Source organism: Nuphar pumila, chromosome 11 (genome assembly GCF_984573655.1).
Source record: "Nuphar pumila chromosome 11, dmNupPumi1.hap1.1, whole genome shotgun sequence".
Taxonomy (NCBI): Eukaryota; Viridiplantae; Streptophyta; class Magnoliopsida; order Nymphaeales; family Nymphaeaceae; genus Nuphar; species Nuphar pumila.
In genome coordinates this window covers 10,098,505-10,117,220 of record NC_143259.1, presented here as the reverse complement: position 1 = coordinate 10,117,220, position 18,716 = coordinate 10,098,505, and the positions used below count along the sequence as shown (strand labels likewise).

General features: G+C 40.9%; 2 protein-coding genes across 3 annotated transcripts; one reads left to right on the top strand and one right to left on the bottom strand.

The window, feature by feature from the left end:
- The first annotated feature begins 3,102 nt into the window (after window positions 1-3,102).
- LOC149821931 (protein NRT1/ PTR FAMILY 5.2-like) lies at window positions 3,103-9,109 on the top strand. Its single transcript, XM_089980063.1, has 4 exons — window positions 3,103-3,249; window positions 4,739-4,956; window positions 6,941-7,503; window positions 8,104-9,109. Exons 1-4 carry the CDS (start codon window positions 3,120-3,122, stop codon window positions 8,966-8,968), a joined length of 1,776 nt encoding a protein of 591 aa, XP_089836189.1. The 5' UTR covers window positions 3,103-3,119; the 3' UTR covers window positions 8,969-9,109.
- A 249-nt stretch (window positions 9,110-9,358) lies between these two features.
- Window positions 9,359-18,161, bottom strand: LOC149821930 (protein NRT1/ PTR FAMILY 5.2-like). 2 transcript variants are annotated; one of them, XM_089980934.1, is made up of 5 exons: window positions 16,154-18,161; window positions 15,231-15,396; window positions 12,275-12,492; window positions 11,227-11,792; window positions 9,359-10,252 (listed from the first exon to the last, which is right to left on the bottom strand). In XM_089980934.1, exons 2-5 carry the CDS (start codon window positions 15,355-15,357, stop codon window positions 9,361-9,363), a joined length of 1,803 nt encoding a protein of 600 aa, XP_089837060.1. In that variant the 5' UTR covers window positions 15,358-15,396; window positions 16,154-18,161; the 3' UTR covers window positions 9,359-9,360. The 2 variants fall into 2 exon arrangements, with proteins under 2 accessions (XP_089837060.1, XP_089837061.1); XM_089980935.1 differs by lacking the exon at window positions 16,154-18,161 and having other exon boundaries at window positions 15,235-15,389.
- Window positions 18,162-18,716: the final 555 nt, after the last annotated feature.

Below are 18,716 nucleotides of genomic sequence, written 5' to 3'. Positions count from 1 at the left end.
CGTCTCTCTCTCTCTCTCTATATATATATATATATATAGAGAGAGAGAGCTAATTGGATATGCTTTTACACATAAACTGATTTGGATATGTCTGGTTTTGATTTGGTTTGGTTTTTACTAGATTTGGCTTCCACTATAAATCATTAAAGCCCTATGCTAAATCCGCGTCCAATTGTTAATGAGGTGCATCTTTGGAGTTGGGTTTAATCAGATATCCAACCCAAATTTACTTTGACATCCCTACACATAATTTCTTATCAAGCCATAAAACTATGGACCACTGATCAACCCATTCTGATATGATTGAAAAGATGCAACTTAACATACCTAGATGTGGTAAAGAATAGAGCATGACAGCAAACAGCTGAATCACAAAATATTTATGGTTATCTTAATCCCATTGAAGTTGATAGGGCTTATCAGCCCAAGGGTGATCATGTCATGACAGAGGCTGGTGCAGGAATTAACTTGGCCCTAATTAATACCATTTAAAATATCAGTCCCTAGTTTCTCCTACCCGTTGTTATGTCACAACCATGGCAATAGCAATCTTTTTCCAGAGAAATTGCATGAATGCCAACTACAATACTTCCCCACCATGAGTGGCAGTTAAAAAGGAACTAAAAAATAATAATAAAATAATATATTGGTGACCACATATTCTGCCAAAGTAGTACAATGGCAGCATACTATACACAAAAAATGTCACATTTTGATATATATATATATATATATATATATATGAAAACTGTACATATTATTAGGCCTCATTTTCTCTTTCTGCCCTGTTAGGCCTCATAGTTTGAAGTGTTTTATGATAGATCTGAACTGTTAGATGTCTTTAGCATGCCCTATTTAGTGAGAATCAACTCTTAGATCATGTTTTCTTGATGAAAAAAATGTATTTTTATGAGCCAAAAAAATTGATGCCTTAGTACATCACCTAAAAAACCTGTATACAGGTCATATTCCTATGATCCAAAAGCTGGTTGCTGCTAAACAAAAGCTATAGATCACATCAATGACGTTAGATGCAAGAAAAATAAAAAAAACAATGATTTTTGAAGGGGCACAGAACCAACAAAAGGAACACATTACTCTCTCTCTCTCTCTCTCTCTCTCTCTATATATATATATATATATATATATATATATATATATATATATATATATATATAAAGGTAACCCAAATATGTAAACCAGCAAAATATTTAAATTGGTATGCAATGAGATTTTCATTGTTTTTTGTTTTAATTTTACCATAGGAATGTGATCTAGATGCTTGGTTTTATATATAGAAACAAACTCTTAGATCATCAGATTAATATGTATAAGAAAGATTTTTTAAGGCTTGAAAATCAAAGGCTCATAATTTTCATAAATATTCAAGCATACAAAATCACATTTTTTTATTCGATTATGATGATCCAATAATCGATTCTAAGCAAATCGACCATGCTAAATGCAACTGGGGGGTTAGATTTGCAAAAAACCATATGAAAAATCTTGGTTCATACTAGTTTACTTATTTTGCTGGTTTACATATTCTAGTTTTTCTATATATATATATATATATATATCATGCATAAGGTAAATTTTTTCTTTTTTATTGTTTAAGTTTGATGCCATGAAGCCCCAAAAAGGTTTGAGGTAGTGGGATGAAATATAGGCTGTTAGGCAGGTGGTCTAAGTTCAAATCCCATAGGCATCACCTCCTGTGCAAGGGGAAGCCTGACGACTCCCTCTGGGCAAGGGGTAAGCTCATAGAGTTTTATGTTGTCAAGAGAGTGACCCTAAGTATGGCAGGCAAATTCAACGCTGATTGGTCTCTGATCCTAGGAGTGGTTTCTCAATGTAAATATAAAAAAAAATATTGTGCCATAATGAGATTCAAACAAAATAGTAAGGGTGACTTATGAAAGCCAAGTTTTTTTTTTTTCAAAAAGCAAGCTGGGTTTAGGTAGACCCCTACCAAAACAACAACCACTCCATGTGGATTCTGCCCTGAGCCTTCAGCTTGACACAGGACCCTGCTTATCACATGGGATACCACCTCGGTGGTGAAAGTCACCAAGTTGACTCAGCGTTATGAGTTCAAAATCTATGAGCTTGGGTCCTTTATTGTGAGCCAAAGCTGGGTGCACTTCCTGGTGGGAAAGGGAGACCTCGGGTTAATTTACACGAATGAACTTTGTGAGCAAGGCGATTTTTTTCAGGTTTTAAAAAAGAAAGACCTTCGGTTTTACACCAACTTATCTGTAGCTAGGAACAGTTGGCGGCACTTAGAACATCAAAATGCTATATACCATGTCATTAAGGCCGCATCCGGGTTGGATTCAGACCAGCTGACTACATTGGAGTGACAGATTCAGATAAGGTTGGAACAACAAAAAATCACAAAACCCCGATACTGGACCTGACCCATTTGCATCCCTATACGCCATACCAACAAGAAAAACCAAAATTATCCTCTCAACGACCATAAAAATGCGATTCCTGCCAAACTCGGTGTCTCAATCCAAACTTTCAACTTGTTACAGGGTCTAGGTCAAAGCTTATCTAATCATATAGGGCCCAGATCCAACCCTTCTTACAAACCCACAAATTAAACAAAAAGAAAAAAAAAACCATCATCATGATCCTAACAAAATCTAATAATTTGGTAGAGATCCATAAGAACCACTAAAAAACTGTCTTCCTAAACACAGGCCCCAAAAGATGAGTAAGAAAACTGCTACCAGGTCTGCCAAGATGAGAGGACCAAGAGAATAATGACCAAACTACCCTTGCACTTAATGTCATGACCATAAGGAGTCCCTGCTAAGAATGGCACGTCTACTTCAAAATGGCAAGGCTACCCTTTAAAGAAAACGTGATATGCAGGGCTAGATAATGAAAGTGGGTGACCCACCTGAAAGACCTTGATGGAAGGGTAACTTTTGATGCTGCAATGTCACACTGAGTTATTTTCAAGGTAACCCCCCCCCCCCCCCCCACACACACACACCCCACACACACACACACACAAAACTTAAAACAGCTAGGCCTATGTGGAAGGAGGACCTCCACATAGGCCGATATAAAGAGGGTATCACAAGGTTCATGATGTTAGGCCCAAGATGGTGAATAATTCTGGAGGAGTTGATGAGAGAGGGGAGAATTATACACAGGATGGCTCTGTAGACCTTAAGGGGAGACCAGTTCTTCGGTCCAAAGGTGGGAGATGGACTGCCTGCTCCTTCATCATCGGTAAAATTTCACCTCCTTCTTTGCATACCTTTTACAAATTTGAGAGAGAGAGAGAGAGAGAGAGAGAGAGAGAGAGAGAGAGAGAGAGAGGTACCTGTTGTGTTTGGGATGCTGCTAGTTTGACAGAAGGTTTTGAACAAGTAGGGTGTAGTGTAATAGGATGGTCCCTTTGTTTAATAAAGTTGTATGTTGCATTCTTTAATAACAGTCTACTCCAGTCAACAAGAGACTACTACCAACCAGGTTCTATTAAAATCAAATCTTTTTTTTTTTGAAAGAAATATATATTCAAATCAAATCATCAACACCGTTGTTGTGGTGTTTCCATGGTTTTTGGATGCATAAGCACATGGGTTTCTGCATCACAGAGATTATAACTTATGCTCTTAATGTTAAGATAATTTCCTCTTAGTTTATGGTTTCAAGATAGATGTAACTTTGTTCTCATGACTATTATGTGTTGGTTTGCTGGTAAATGAAAATGGGAAAAACTATATTGTTTTCAGTCTAAACCAAACTGCTTGACAATGATTCTGCAGAGAGAGAGAGAGAGAGAGAGAGAGAGAGATTTTAGTATCACAGTCTTAAGAGTAGCCGAAGACAATTTCGACATCACTTGGCCTTTGGATTCCTTTTCAAAACCCAGAAATTCCTGAATATTGTAAGTTCCTGGTAGGGTCTCTATTGGGCTTATAGGACATCCTAGAGTTTTGGCAGCTTCCACGTTTCTTTGCCACCGATGGCCCAGGATTTCCTGGATCTGGAAGTCTCCTATATCTATCATGTGTGGTAGATCAAAAAACCAAGTTCTAGATTTCTCTGTGCTACCAAACATGCTCTTTGCAGCATAGCTTCATTCTCAAGCGAACCTGTTCTATTTGCTCACCTTTAATGCGTGTACGACACCACTGCTTGCGTGCAGGCAATTATGTGTGTGTGAGTGTGGGCACAAAAGTTGACTGTAGGTCGGCACGCATGTGCTTTTTCATGGCTTACACGAAAGTTGATTCAATTTGTTGTTTGTGTTGTGTGTGAGTCTAACGAGAGGTCTGTCTCTCTCTCTCTCACGCACACACACAAGGCACGTTGCTCGTGCTCACGTGGTGCACACACACACACACACACACACACACACACACAAGGAGCGTTGCTCGTACTCACGTGGTAGGCTTAAGTATGCTTTTCTCCATAGTCACAAAAAATATCGTGTTCTCGTGAAAACATATGCAAGGAAAACTCTCGCGATATTTTCAAAACTTGGGGTTTTTTCTTACAAGAAAATATCAAAGTATATAATATAAAAATATATAACATAAATATGAAAATAGAAATAGAAATAGAAATATCAATATCATAAAAGATATGCAAAAAGGTGTTTCTATGATTCTATCTCGATAACATGATGATTCACCCTACTCTCAAAAAATAACGTGATATATGAAAATAACGTTAATAAAGAGAGACGCTTTTGTGGTGTTCTTTTAATCAGGGTACGAAGTGTTCGAGAGGATGGCGTTCTATGGGATATCGTCTAACTTGGTGGTGTACCTGACGACCAAGCTCCACGAAGGGACAGTAGCGTCCTCCAGGAACGTCACCAACTGGGTAGGTACCGTATGGCTCATGCCCATACTTGGTGCCTACGTGGCCGATGCCCATCTTGGTCGCTACTGGACTTTCCTCCTCTCCTCTGCCATCTACCTCACGGTAAGACCTAGTCTGCCATCTTCCTCAAACTATTATTATTATTATTTTCATATTTTACCTGGAAAAACCTAGCCATCCCAGCAGCGTAAAATGTCATAGCCAGGACCCTCATCAGGACCCATGTGCTGGGTTTCGGCTTATGCAAAGGGGATAGTGCCCGTCGGAGTCGAACCCAGACTGCTCGTCTGACAGCCAAAGCTTGCCCCAACTACGCTAACCCCTTGGTAGCTTCAAAGAGCCCACCCCCACAGAACCTACCGTACCAACTTGGTTGGTTCGGTACCGAGTCCTTTGGGTTGGATCGAATCAGACCCGATCCTGAGACAGCCATACATCTGAGCTATAACGTTGGTTGTCATTGTTTCTCCTTTTTGGAATGCTAGCTAGCTAGGGGAGTTGGAACAGGAACTAGTTGATCAACTTCTACATTAAATGAAGAACTTGGTCTTTTACGTCCTACTTGCTAAATTTTTACATGTTTCATGTCAATTCCCAAAATGTTTCATTCTTCCAAAAATTTACATTGCGGATAGGGAAGTGCGGTTGATGTTTGCCAACTTCTCACGAAAACTTTTGGTAGTGAAACGGGAGTTGTTAAGATGTCAATTTTCTTAAGAACTTCGACCAAGGGGCATGCATGTACCCAAGCGAAAAATGAATATCTATTTGCCTTAAAATCTTCCCAATTTTGAAACATGAATAAAAACCTTAATAGAATCTGTAACAGGATCGGTTACTAAACACTAGGGCTGGTAAATGAACCGAGATGCTCGAAAGTCGGCTCGGTTTGGCTTAGTAATGGGCTCGTTAATTTGGGATTGCAGAAAAAGCTCATATTCAGCTAGATGTAAGCTGGTTCTCAGTCTTTGTTAGTGGAGGCCTACACTAGGGCGGTCTGGGTTCACACTCATCCTGGTCAAGACCAATGAGAATTGAGGTTTTTTCTTGGCCTAGCCAAAACAAAAAAGAGGGCCACTTCCAAAATTGACAACTAAGTTTTCAGAACATATGTAAAGAAATCTAAGGGATCGTCCGGTCCCAGACAAAAGAGTGACATCCTAGGGTTGCGACTCTTTTTGTCCTGTATTCTTTCAACGAAGATTCTTTTGTCCTGCCAAATGGTTGCCCTAACTGGGGATGGCCCATTAAGTAACTTGGTTCTTGGCCCATCAAACGCTATCTTAAAGTTCTAATTTTCATCCAATCCTTCTTAACAAAAATAAAATGCTTTTCAAATGAGTCAGCTCGAGCTCGGTATCCCTCTAGCCGGGCTTTACCTCACTGGGGATGGCCCATTAAGTAACTTGGTTCTTGGCAAGGGTTTCTCATCATCAAAAACATAAATAAAATAAAATAAAAATAGTTGGCTTCGAGCTGACTTATGCTCATAATGAGTCCGTCGAACTCAGCTTGTGCTTAGCCAAAAAGCGAACCCAGCCGAGCTGAAGCTTATGTTGAGCAAAACAAGCTTTAGCCTGAACAAGGAAATTGCTTGGCTCTCGTTTACCAGCACCAGTTATCACTAAGATGACCTTGTAAATAGTCGTGGTATCTTAATATTCCAGATCTAGTTTGTTTCTAATATTAGGGGCCCCCCAGAATCTGGATCCATACTGAACTTTACATATTTTATTGATTAGACCATAAAATTCACCACTTGTGGAACCCAAAACGACTCGAGCCCTTGAGGTTGAAGTCATTCCTTGCGACTAGAGCAGTGTGGGTCAAGTTCTGGAAGTTGTCTCGTTTTTGTTACCTTTTGATTAGCCCAGACAAGTGGACGGGTCCTACCATGATTTAGTCTGACCTAGCCTGACTCTCATTGTATGAGACTTGCAGGACTTGAGCCAAGTGAACCAAAACAGATCAATTTCAATTGATCCAAGACTGACTGGGTCGTGTGGTCCACTCTGGTCATGAGTCCCAATTTTTTTTACTCGAGCTATAATGCTTTGAACTGAGCTATATTGTGATCACAAAACAGGGTATGTGCTTGATAACGCTGGTGGTTTCTCTCCCTTCACTAAGGCCACCCTCATGCGCCAACCCGAGCCAAGGGTGCAACCAGAGAGCCTCAAAGTTTCAGGTTGGCATCTTCTATGCTGCACTGTACGTACTAGCGATCGGCACCGGCGGAACCAAGCCAAACATCTCGACCATGGGTGCGGACCAATTCGACGATTTCGAGCCAGCGGAGCGGGTCCAGAAGCTCTCTTTCTTCAACTGGTGGATGTTCAGCATCTTCTTTGGGACCCTCTTCGCCAACACCTTCCTTGTGTACATCCAAGACAATGTGGGTTGGACCCTAGGGTATGGGCTGCCCACAGTTGGTCTCCTGGTCTCGGTGCTGGTCTTTCTGGTCGGAACACCGTTGTACAGGCATAAGTTGCCCTCAGGTAGCCCATTCACTAAAATGGCTAGGGTCTTAGTGGCTGCAGCTAGGAAATGGTGGGTCCCACTCCCAAGTGACCCAAAAGAGCTGCATGAGGAGATGGAAGAGTGCTATAAGGCTGGAAAGTTTAGGATCCAGTCAACCCCTTCTCTAAGGTACATACTTTTATTTTCTGTTCTCTTTTTTCTTCTTCCTTTTCTTGATATTTACACGGACAAATTAACCACCCTACGATCAGAGACCTAGCCACGCATTTTCTGCCTGAAGTACTTACGATCACTGTTCTGGCAGCCTAAAACGCCGAGGACTTACCCGAATAGAATATATCGTGAGCAAAGTATCAACTTGGAAGGAGAGCGTGAAATAGGATTTTCTGATACTTTTTTTGCAATCTGATCCTGTAAATGTGTTTGATCCATTTGCTAGGAACCTACTGTTGGATTAGATTTTTTCGATGAAAAGATACTATTTTTGAATGCTTGAATATTTACAAAAATTTTGAGCTGTTGATTTTAGTGCTTTAAAAATTCTTGCTTATGCATCACAATCCATGATTCAAGCGCGGGTCCAGATTTAAGAAAAAAAAAACTGAAAATTTCAGTTCACACTCTTGGTTCTCGTATTCTAGTGGTCCCTGAGAGAGAGAGAGAGAGAGAGAGCAAACAGAAGATGCCAATTTAGATGCTTTGAGTATGGATACAACAAAAATGCCCGGCAGGTAGTGTTTGGTTTATTGATTTGTTTTTGGCATGCAGGTTTCTTGACAAAGCAGCAGTTAAAAGTGGTGGTTCAACCACACCATGGATGCTTTGTTCAGCAACCGAAGTGGAGGAGACGAAGCAGATGATACGCATGCTTCCAATCCTGGTTGCCACCTTTGTACCCAGCACCATGCTAGCCCAGGTTAACACCCTCTTTGTGAAGCAAGGAACCACCATGTTGAGGAACATTGGGCCTCATTTCAAGATACCCCCAGCAAGCTTGATAGCGTTTGTGACTCTATCAATGCTTATATGTGTGGTCGCATATGATAGATGCTTTGTCAGGACCATGAGAAGATACACCAAGAACCCTAGAGGCATTAGTCTTCTTCAAAGAATGGGAATTGGCCTTCTTTTGCACATCATAATCATGGTAGTTGCTTCTGTGACAGAGAGGAAGAGACTCCAAGTTGCCCAAGAACATGGTATACTTGATAGTAGAAAAGGCATCACACCCCTTAGCATCTTCATATTGCTTCCACAGTTTATTCTTATGGGTGTAGCTGATGCCTTCTTGGAAGTGGCAAAGATAGAGTTTTTCTATGACCAAGCACCAGAGAGTATGAAAAGCTTGGGCACTTCATATTCTACAACCAGTTTGGGGATAGGGGATTTCCTTAGTAGCTTCCTCCTTACTACAGTAGCTAGTGTGACCGGAAGATGGGGGCACAAGAGCTGGATACTGGACAACCTCAATGAGTCCCATCTAGACTATTACTACGCATTTTTTGCAGTATTGAATCTCTTGAACTTTTTGTTTTTCCTGTTTGTGATCAAGAACTATGTCTACAAGAGAGAGGTGTTTGGATCTACAGAGCTTGAGTTGAAAGAAGGGGACCATGAAAAGATGGAAGGCTGAACAATTGTTTGTATGGATGCCATAACTTATATTTCCTATACACATGATTGGCCAAAGACGAGGTAGTTAGTGGTAGTTTATTGCGCAGATTACCCTGTCAAATGTCATCCAAAAGGAAATTGGATCCTTACATTGATATAATGAATTAGTGAATCACTCGCTCTCTCTAACAAACAAACAAGGAGCTAATAAATAATCAAGAGCACACTTTGACTTGCAATATAATTCATTCCAATAAAAGACCACTAGTTTTACACTCTCTCTCTCTCTCTCTCTCTAACAAACAAACAAAACAAGCAGCAAGTGGACTACCAAGAACACTTTTGACATGCAACGTAATATATTCCTTCAACTAAAAGACCATTAATTGTACATGATATTTTTCTGAGATTTCACAATTCCACCTCACTTGCTGCACCCTCCAAGGCATAAGTCTTATTGGCTTTCATCTGAGAGGATCTTTGCAAGTCCACATATGACCCATGTGCCTCAATCCGATACACATATTTCCTCGACGCTATGAGAAAGTAAATGAAGTTGAGCGCACTAAAAGCAGCCAACAAACCATAATAGTAATCCAGGTGAGACACATTAATATTGTTTCTAATCCAACCATTCCCACGATGCCTAGTCACCTTGGACACAGTCTTCAAAAGGAAACTGCTGAAGAAGTTGCCAACTCCAAGGGTGCTTGTAAAATAAGAAGTCCCCAAACTTTTCATGGTTTCAGGGGCTTGGTCATAGAAAAACTCAATCTTGGCAACCTCCACAAAGGCATCAGCCAGGCCCATGATTGCAAACTGAGGAAGGAGGATAAAGATTGTGAGAGGGATTGTTTCCTTGCTGTTTTGAAGACCATGGTGCCTTACATAACTGAGCCTCTTTTTCTCAACCAAGCTAGCAATCACCATGATGATAATGTGCATGGCTAGTCCTATTCCAAGCCTTTGCAACAGTGTGATTCCTCTAGGGTTTTTGGTGTATTTCCTAACCATGGGAACGAACCACCTGTCATAGATGACTAGGCTGACCAGCATGAAAATGGTGATGAAGGCCACCAGGCTGGCTGGGGGGATCTTGAAGTGGGGGCCCATGCTCCTGTCTAGGGTGGTCCCTTGCTTTATGAACAGGGTCTGGCTTTGGGCAATGACTGTGCTTGGGATGATTGATGCCAGGAAGATTGGTACCATCTTGATCATTTGCTTGGTTTCCTCCATTTGGGTCACCGTGCACAGGGTCCAGGGTGTGCTCGGCCCAATTCTCACTGCCGCTTTGTTAAGAAACCTGCATGTATAAGATATGAAACATTTGAATGATTCATCAAGTACCCATAAGTTATAGTGTAAAATGCCGTTTTTTTTTTTCGAAAAAAACGAAAAAGTGAGAAATTGTCTAGCTGATATTTTTCGATAAAACACAAGAAATTATTTTAATTTTTAAATTAATTAAATTCTTTTTTTAAAAATTATAGTTTAATTTTTTGTCCTATTTTGAAAGAAAAATGCAAAAGATAGAAATTCAGCTGCCGATATTTACCCAAAAAAAAAAAAAACACTTTATCACTATGCCGAGAAGGGATATTATGCGTGGTGGACATTCGGCTGGTACCTGACCCGACAGAGGCTGGATGTGGGCTGCCACTGCAACCCGAAGTCCAATAAGTGTCTGGCCTAACTTGGCCCGAACTGTAAACGGGCTAGATATTGGCCCTGCCCATCCTGACCCCATAACAACCGGAAACGGATCCCATCATTTGAAATAGGATGGGTTTCATCATACATTCAATCCTAGCCATCCAGCATAACCATCTAGCAATTTATTGGATGGTTAGGATTGAATATGTGATAGAACCCATCCTATTTCAAATGACGGGATCCGTGTTCATAACAACCTGGTTTCAATGGGGCTAACTCAACCTGACACGTTGACGCAGCCATATAATTCTGGATCTGACTTTGAACTGATTAGGCCACACCTTGTCAGATTATGTCAAATTCAGCATTGTCTGCATCCGGACCAAGTCGAACCCATCGAGATTAATCATTAGGCCCTATCAACTGACACAAATTGACTCGGCCAAGTCTTTGCAGGTCCTTGAGTTAACCTGCCCAAAGTTGGTTAAGTCAAACTTGTAGTGCACAATAATGAAGTTTTTTTCTTTGTAAAATCTCTCAAAGATTTTGGCGATTAAACCAAGCTCCAAGCTCTCTAGGTCTACATCAAAACTAAACCTAACAGTGTAAGGAAGTCAAACTTACCGGAGGCTAGATGTAGGCTCCACCCGAAGCTTCCCGGTTTTAGCATACTCTTCTTCCTGCAACTCATGGAGCTCTTTAGGGTCACTAGGTAGAGGCACCTTCCATTTTCTAGTGGCAGCCACTAAGACCATTGTCATCTTAGCAAATGGATTGTCTGATGGCCTTTTATGCCTGTAATATCGGCTGCCAATCAAGAACACAGTAATTGACAGAGTCAGCCCCATTGTGGGTATTCCATAGCCTAGGCTCCAACCCACATTGTCTTGGATGTAAACCAGAAAAGTGTTAGCAAAGAGGGTGCCAAAGAAGATGCTGAACATCCACCAGTTGAAGAAGGAGAGCTTCTGCTTCCGCTCCCTCGGCTCGAAGTCGTCGAACTGGTCAGCACCCATGGTCGAGATATTGGGCTTGGTACCTCCCGTGCCCAGTGCAACTATGTAGAGTGCAAGGAAGAAGACGCCAACCTGCAAGGAATTGGCGTGCTCATGACAGTCGCCGGCTTGGTTGTGGCAAGAGGGAGGCTTTAGTGCTGGGACTGAAACAGCCAGTGTCAATAAGGCCATCCCCTGTTTGGCAGTTTTCCAAGGTCAGTTAGTTGTTGATACCTGCTAGCTGCCACTTCTCTTTTACACAATCTAAGGAGAATGCCTGACTGCATGTACACCACCCATGCTGTAACTTAACATCTTAAATCTCACTCACTAGCATGTCCATGTGCATTGGAATTCATGAACTTACTCATGGAAATCATGATATATCATGAGGAATGGGAAAACCAGCCCGGGATCAAAAACCTAGTCGTGCTGGCCATTCTTACAGTCACTGTGACAATGGTGTAAACCTGTGGCACACCCTTTTCCCTTTGGGAGTCGCCTTGCTTCGGCATAAGCAAGGGGCATGATACCCTTACTCTTGATAATGCAAGTGGCCGAGATCAGTGAATGGAACCCTGACCACCCGCCTAGTAGTCAAGGCTTCCTCCCACTATGCCAAACCCCTTGGGGATTCTTTACGATGATTTAAAAGTGCAAATACATGAGAAAATTACCGTGAGATAGATGATGGAGGCGATCACGAACGTCCAGTAGCGACCAAGATGAGCGTCTGCTATATAAGCCCCCAAGATAGGGGTCATCCAAACAGTGCCTACCCAATTGGTCACATTATTTGAAGCAGAAACCGTGCCTTGATGAAACTTTGTTGTTAGATACAGTATAAGATTTGTTGAAATCCCATAGTATGCCAATCTCTCAAACACCTCATACCCTGCACAGAATAGGTGCACATAGGTGGGAAAGATATTATAAGTTTTGACAACTTAAACTTGCTCCTTAGTATCCTAGTCGTAGACTCTGTCTTGCAAATCCATGGATGAGTCCACCAAGTTTGTTTGCAAATTCTACTGATACACACTTGACTCAACTTTAGAGATTAGAACAAGGTAAGATATATAATGAATAGTGACTCATGAAAAATTTGTAGGTGTGCACCAGGTTTTGGGCTGCACCCGCCCGGAAACATCGACCGGGTGGTGAAAAAAGTTGTACAAATGTGATTAATTAACTTTATTTCCTTAGTAAAAAAGCAAGTTTTAGAACATGCGATTCTGGGGAAGCAGATCCAGTGCTCTGGGCAGAATACTTATACAAGTGTTCCACATAGTGGCTGCCCCCTTATAAAAAGGGGAAGCCCCAAATTAAGGAGCGGGGGAGCTCTTAAAACGGCGAACACCTTTTAAGGTGTTCACCCCCTAACACAGAACCACGTCCCGTGATTCTGAAGTATGAGAAGGATTTTTGAACGCTTTGCAAATCAACCAAAATGTCATGATTTTACTTGAAAAAACATGATCCAAAATTGTGATCCCAAACGTACAAAGCAATGTTGAACATATATATATATATATATATATATATATATATATATATATATATATATATATATATATATATATATATATATAGAGAGAGAGAGAGAGAGAGAGAGAGAGAGAGCTTTGACTTGGTCAAAGATGGTTGCTACACCTTAACCGGCGGAAACATACCAATCCCTCAATCAATTCTATCCACTAACCCTAAATACTCGTTCTGACGTATAAGAAGGTTTTTTGAGCGTTTTGCAAATCAACCAGAATGTCGTGATTTTACTTGAAAAAACATGATCCAAAATTGTGATCCCAAACATACAAAGCAATGTTGAACATATATATATATATATATATATATATATATATATATATATATAGAGAGAGAGAGAGAGAGAGAGAGAGAGAGAGAGAGAGAGAGAGAGGGGCCTTTGACTTGGTCAAAGATGGTTGCTACACCTTAACGGGCGGAAACATACCAATCACTCAATCGGTTCTATCCACTAACCCTAAATACTCGTTCGGATAGATTATCCACTTGACCTGGTTAAGTGCAGCCAATTACGGTCAACCAGGTCACCTCATGTTTGGATTCTGGAATCAGTCCATGTGAAAAGGAGTTAGTTGAGTTGACACAGGGTGTGAACTAGCATTTGAGGTCAGACTTCTAAGCCCATGTCATAAACTGGACCCATCAACGTCCCATTATTTATTCATGCAAATACAAATCTATCTTGATCAATGAACATGCATAGGATCCCTACTCAAAATTTTAGACCTCATGGAAAAAGGGTAAGCATAACAAAAAAAATTATGCTAGAGAGAGAGAGAGAGAGCACCAAACCGGCTACCTGTTTGGTTACAGACCAGAACAACACCGTGGACTCAGTCCACGACTCTATGACGGGTTGATACCTAACCCCTTGCTGGTTTGACCAAGCCAACCTAACACAGACCAAACTTAGACTTCACCTTCAACTTAGTCCAACACTTTGGTCATCACATGATGAACTACCCCAGTCAGTATCCTGCCAGACGAAGAGGAGAGCAATAAAAATCCATTGTGGGAAGCAACTGGGCTAAACTCATAGGCTAATTTTCCCCACAAGTCCACAACTAGCAAACTACCACTCCGGACCAACTTCATGTTCCAACCTACTGCACCTAAACATCCACGCAATCATCGCTATTCTTTTCCCATGAAAGTGTTAACAGACAAAAGGTAGAAGAAATTCTCTGCTGAAAGGATCTAAAATCCACTTATTTACTATGAAGAGTAGATCACAGACACAAGAGGGAATAAAATCACTGCACAAATCGAAAGGCCAACTTGGTTTACTTGGACAAATTGACTTTGAGTCAACTATTCCTTCAAAAAAAAAAAAGACTTTCAGTCAACTAGCTAGGGCCAATTTTACAGAAATGAACTGGGGTTAGTAATGATAGATTTGGAATCACATAAGTTCATGAGCTTCAGATGTCTCTAGCATTGGAGAGATTCGTGAGCTTAACTTGCCGTCTAAGTGTGGTAGGGGAGACTGCATCAAAACCAGTGCCCTAAAGACTATCAACCTATGTCTTATCTACAGCTGAGTTGTGCACCTTTGGGTTCCTTTTGTAGGCGAATATTTGTCCATGGAATCAGATCCCCTCTATTTTTTTGAGTAAATTAAAATAAGCATATTTCATGTGAAAATTATTTGTTCACAAAGCTATTGTTTACATACCAATTGTATTGATAGAATTTGGCATATGCTTCTATTCAGAAAATACCAAGTTACTACCACACATGATCTATGGTCCCAAAATGATTTCTCTGATGGTTTCAGCTATGACTAGTCTCTACGTCCCAAACTCCATGTTAGCTGTAGCTTCAAGCAGGCCAACTCAGGCTAAAATCAAACCTATATGGATTTCTCGGTCCATCTGATAAGACTGGTACAAAACCTATGTGACCCAATTGGATCAGGTAACTCAGGCAAGTCCTGTGGGCTACCAACAAATAAGAACTGAACTGAATCAGCTAAGCTTCTTTATCCAATATGGATTTAGAACCTAACAGCTTATAAGTCCCATGAGAGAGAGAGAGAGAGAGAGAGAGAGAGAGAGAGAGAGAGAGAGAGAGAGAGAGAGAGAGTACCTACGATGAAGGAGCAAGCTTTCCATCCTCCTCTTTGTGATCGGAGAATGGGTTGGCCTTTGAGGTTAACACTTCCGTCCTTGGTGAACCCATCATAAGGGTTGATGTCCACTGCCTGCTGCTCCATCTCTAGGATTTGGCCTGCTCTTCCGACTCCGAGTGCTCACTTCCATTCACATATCAGAAATTCAGAGTTGTCAAACTTAGTCTTTATTATAACAAGGGCCCCACCTTTCAAGCTTATGCTCATGCTCTTAGTTTTTGACTCCCTTTGGTCACTTATTGTCGTTGATTCTTTAAAGCGATCAGAACGTACATTCATTTTTATGGTCCTGTTTGGAAACTACGAGCTGGGATGGGTCTTTAATTATGCATCTGAGATGAGAAGTGAGGTCCTCACACCTTTGTATTTAAACTAAAGAATAGAATCCACAGCTGCCAGTAGCTGCCAAATTCAGGATTTGACAGTTCTCACTTCCTCAAATGACACTTTCTATCTGCCGCTAAAGGTGTTTTTACCTACAAAGGATCCGTTTAATTTGGGGGTAAGCATTTATAATCTCTCTCTCTCTCTCTTTATATATATATATATGGGAACACACATTTATGTCGTAAGAGAAACACGGTTCAGGTAGTGATGATACCCTAGAGAGAATGACACTCTAAGGTAGTTAAAGCTCCACAGCTGCATCTCTCACCTGTTGGGATAAACGGCCGTGAGTGGTGGTGGTTACCACAATGTGGATAGCATTCCACCTGAAGCTGTTCTTTTCGATAAACTCACACAGAATTAGGGGAAACAATTACACAAACTGTTTTCACTCTGTGCCTATAAAAGGGGTATCATGAGCGACCCCCGAATACAGAAAATTCGATAAAAATATTGAGGAAAAAAGAAAGGGAAAACAGGTCAAGAGCCTTACCTTTCATCTGGTGTTTTTCCATCCAGTGAGGGAATGGTGATCCTGCTCACCAACTGCATCCAGAAGCCTGCACTCATGGAGGGCATCAGTTCTGAAGAGTGAATCCCCCCCTTGCACCAGCCATCATCAGACGCTTCCAATGGCAGCTTCAGGTATGCTCTGCCCATGCTGTTTTTGCATTTTCTGTCTTTGTGCGCAAGCTGAACCCAACATCACCCACCAAAAACCATGCTGCTTTGGGCCTGTAGCGAACGATGCAGATATACCCTAGGTTTTGAACTCTCAAAGTCCTTCAGCTTGTATGCCTTGAGTTGACCCATTTAGCCCGTAGTGTAGAACCTCGGTAGTCGTGCACGTATAGTTAGAAAATTCATTTTTTGAGAAGATTGACCATCGTCCAAACTATTTAAAAAGTACTTCAAAATTAGGTAAAAGGGAATCCTTTTGTTGATGCTGCGTCAAAATTAGCTCCAGTTTGTCAAGAATCTCGTAAAAAAGGTATCACTTTTTTTTTTATTCACATTTTTTCTATCATTTTATCGCTTTCAAACATGCCCTTATGCCACCTACATAAAATTGGGAGATCGCCGTGTAGATGGGATTAAGCTTGACTAGCTAGAATTAAACAAAGAGTTAATGCATGAAGACAACTTGTCCATTTGACTTCTGGGGCGTAAAACAGTGTCTGACCCGAAAATATCTTAGGAAATGGACTGGCAAGTCATGTTCACTGGCCCCAAAGTCATCTGTGCATTAAAAACAAAGGAAGAAAAGTAGGGGTAGCAATCGGGTCGGCTTGGCGGGTCAGCATACCTCAACTCAAACCCGACCTGTTTATTAAACGGGTCGGCTGTGGCAAACACGAACCCGACCCATTTATTAAACGGGTAACCCGACACGACCCACCAACCCGCTTAATAAACTGGTTGGGTCGGGTAAACGGGTTGGCGGGTTAGCGGGTCAAGTTGGCAGGTCGGGTCGGCGGACGGGTTGGTGTGTCGGGTTGGTGGGTTGACCCGCCCGCCTAACCCGTTTATTAAACGGGTCAGCCGGGTTGGCGGGTTGGCATACCCCTAACACGAACCCGACCCGTTTCATAAACGGGTTAGGTGGGTCGACCCGTTTATTAAATGGGTTCATTTTTGCCCAACCCGAACCCGCCTAAGAGGCAGGTTGGCGGGTCGGGTCAGGTTTTGCCACCCCTAAAGAAAAGTAACTACTGTTTGAACCGTTACAGTATTCTATGCATAGTTGGAGAAGGACCAGGAAGAAGGGTTCAAATGGTCATGAGATTTTTTTTTTCATTGATGACGAGGAACCCTCGCCGAAGCAGCGAAGGAAAACCTATGGTGGGCCTCACGACCATCCTGACCCACCTTTAAAAGCCAACGCACCCGTGTGCCACTGGGGTTCGATCTGGTGCCATCATCTCAGCACCTTCACAACCCTCCCACTGGTTATAGTCTTATAGATATCTACTTCATTAATTATCTATAGAATATGAATGAATAGATAAGATGCAGGTGAGACGTAAGTGGACTCAGGTTTTGGATTGCTGATTACATCTTCTTGGGTTTCGGACTTTGAGTCACAGTTATTGAAAAACGTCGTTTTAGGGAAAAGCGCTATACTTTTTTTTTATATATATTTACACGGAGAAACTACCCCCAAGCATAATGGCAATATCGCGAGATTTATGAAAATCTCGTGATAATGTTGTGACAAATTACTTGAACATTTTAAACGGTAATTTCTGATGATATATTTAAAATATCACAATTTAAAAAGGCAAAACCATATTTTGGCAACACATGGAAATGGTATTTCAATTTCAACGCAAAGACTCCCAAACGGAGCTTAAATGGCATGGTTTTATAGCAACACGGCATGGAGGCAGTGGGCATATGCCCATGCTCATTGGATGTTTGGGCTTTTAGAATTGGTAGTTATCATTGTAGATATTCACTTGGTATTTACAGTTATATATACATATATATAAAGTAGTAGGTGAACACGTGAATTTATGCAAAAAGACTTTTACTGACGCACTAAAAGTTGTGCCAGTAAAGAATCTTTAGCAATGCACTCGGCTAAAGGTCCCAGACCTTTAATGGCGCACACTTTTAATATGCCACGTGATGGATGCATTGCACTCCTAGTGATTGAACAACTACACATCACTCTCTTTATATATATATATATATAACTCTCTTTATATATATATATATATATATATATATATATATATATATATATATATATATATATATATATATATATATATATATATATATATATATATATATATATATATATATATATATATATATATATATATGCACCCACTTATTATAAATCATGTGTATAAGTTTTTCAATCAGACCTCATAGATGAATTCAACATAGTCTATTTGATACGTCTTCGATCATGTCTTGTCTTCTAGATGTGAAAATAGGACTTCATTAAGTTATGATTTTTTCACACATTATGACCCGTTCATTATTTCAAGATCTTTGAAAACACATTTGCACATCACAATCGCATGATCCAAAACTTGTTTTCT

Bases quoted from the DNA above. Each gene is read 5' to 3' on its own strand.
- LOC149821931 (XM_089980063.1), top strand. From the start codon at position 3,120: ATGGTGAATAATTCTGGAGGAGTTGATGAGAGAGGGGAGAATTATACA. The intron at 4,957-6,940 runs GTAAGACCTAGT...ATCACAAAACAG, and splicing joins CCTCTGCCATCTACCTCACG to GGTATGTGCTTGATAACGCT. The intron at 7,504-8,103 runs GTACATACTTTT...TTTGGCATGCAG, and splicing joins CAGTCAACCCCTTCTCTAAG to GTTTCTTGACAAAGCAGCAG.
- LOC149821930 (XM_089980934.1), bottom strand. From the start codon at position 15,357: ATGGAGCAGCAGGCAGTGGACATCAACCCTTATGATGGGTTCACCAAG. The intron at 11,793-12,274 runs GTAATTTTCTCA...ACTGCCAAACAG, and splicing joins CCTCCATCATCTATCTCACG to GGGATGGCCTTATTGACACT. The intron at 10,253-11,226 runs GTAAGTTTGACT...TTATACATGCAG, and splicing joins GAGCCTACATCTAGCCTCCG to GTTTCTTAACAAAGCGGCAG.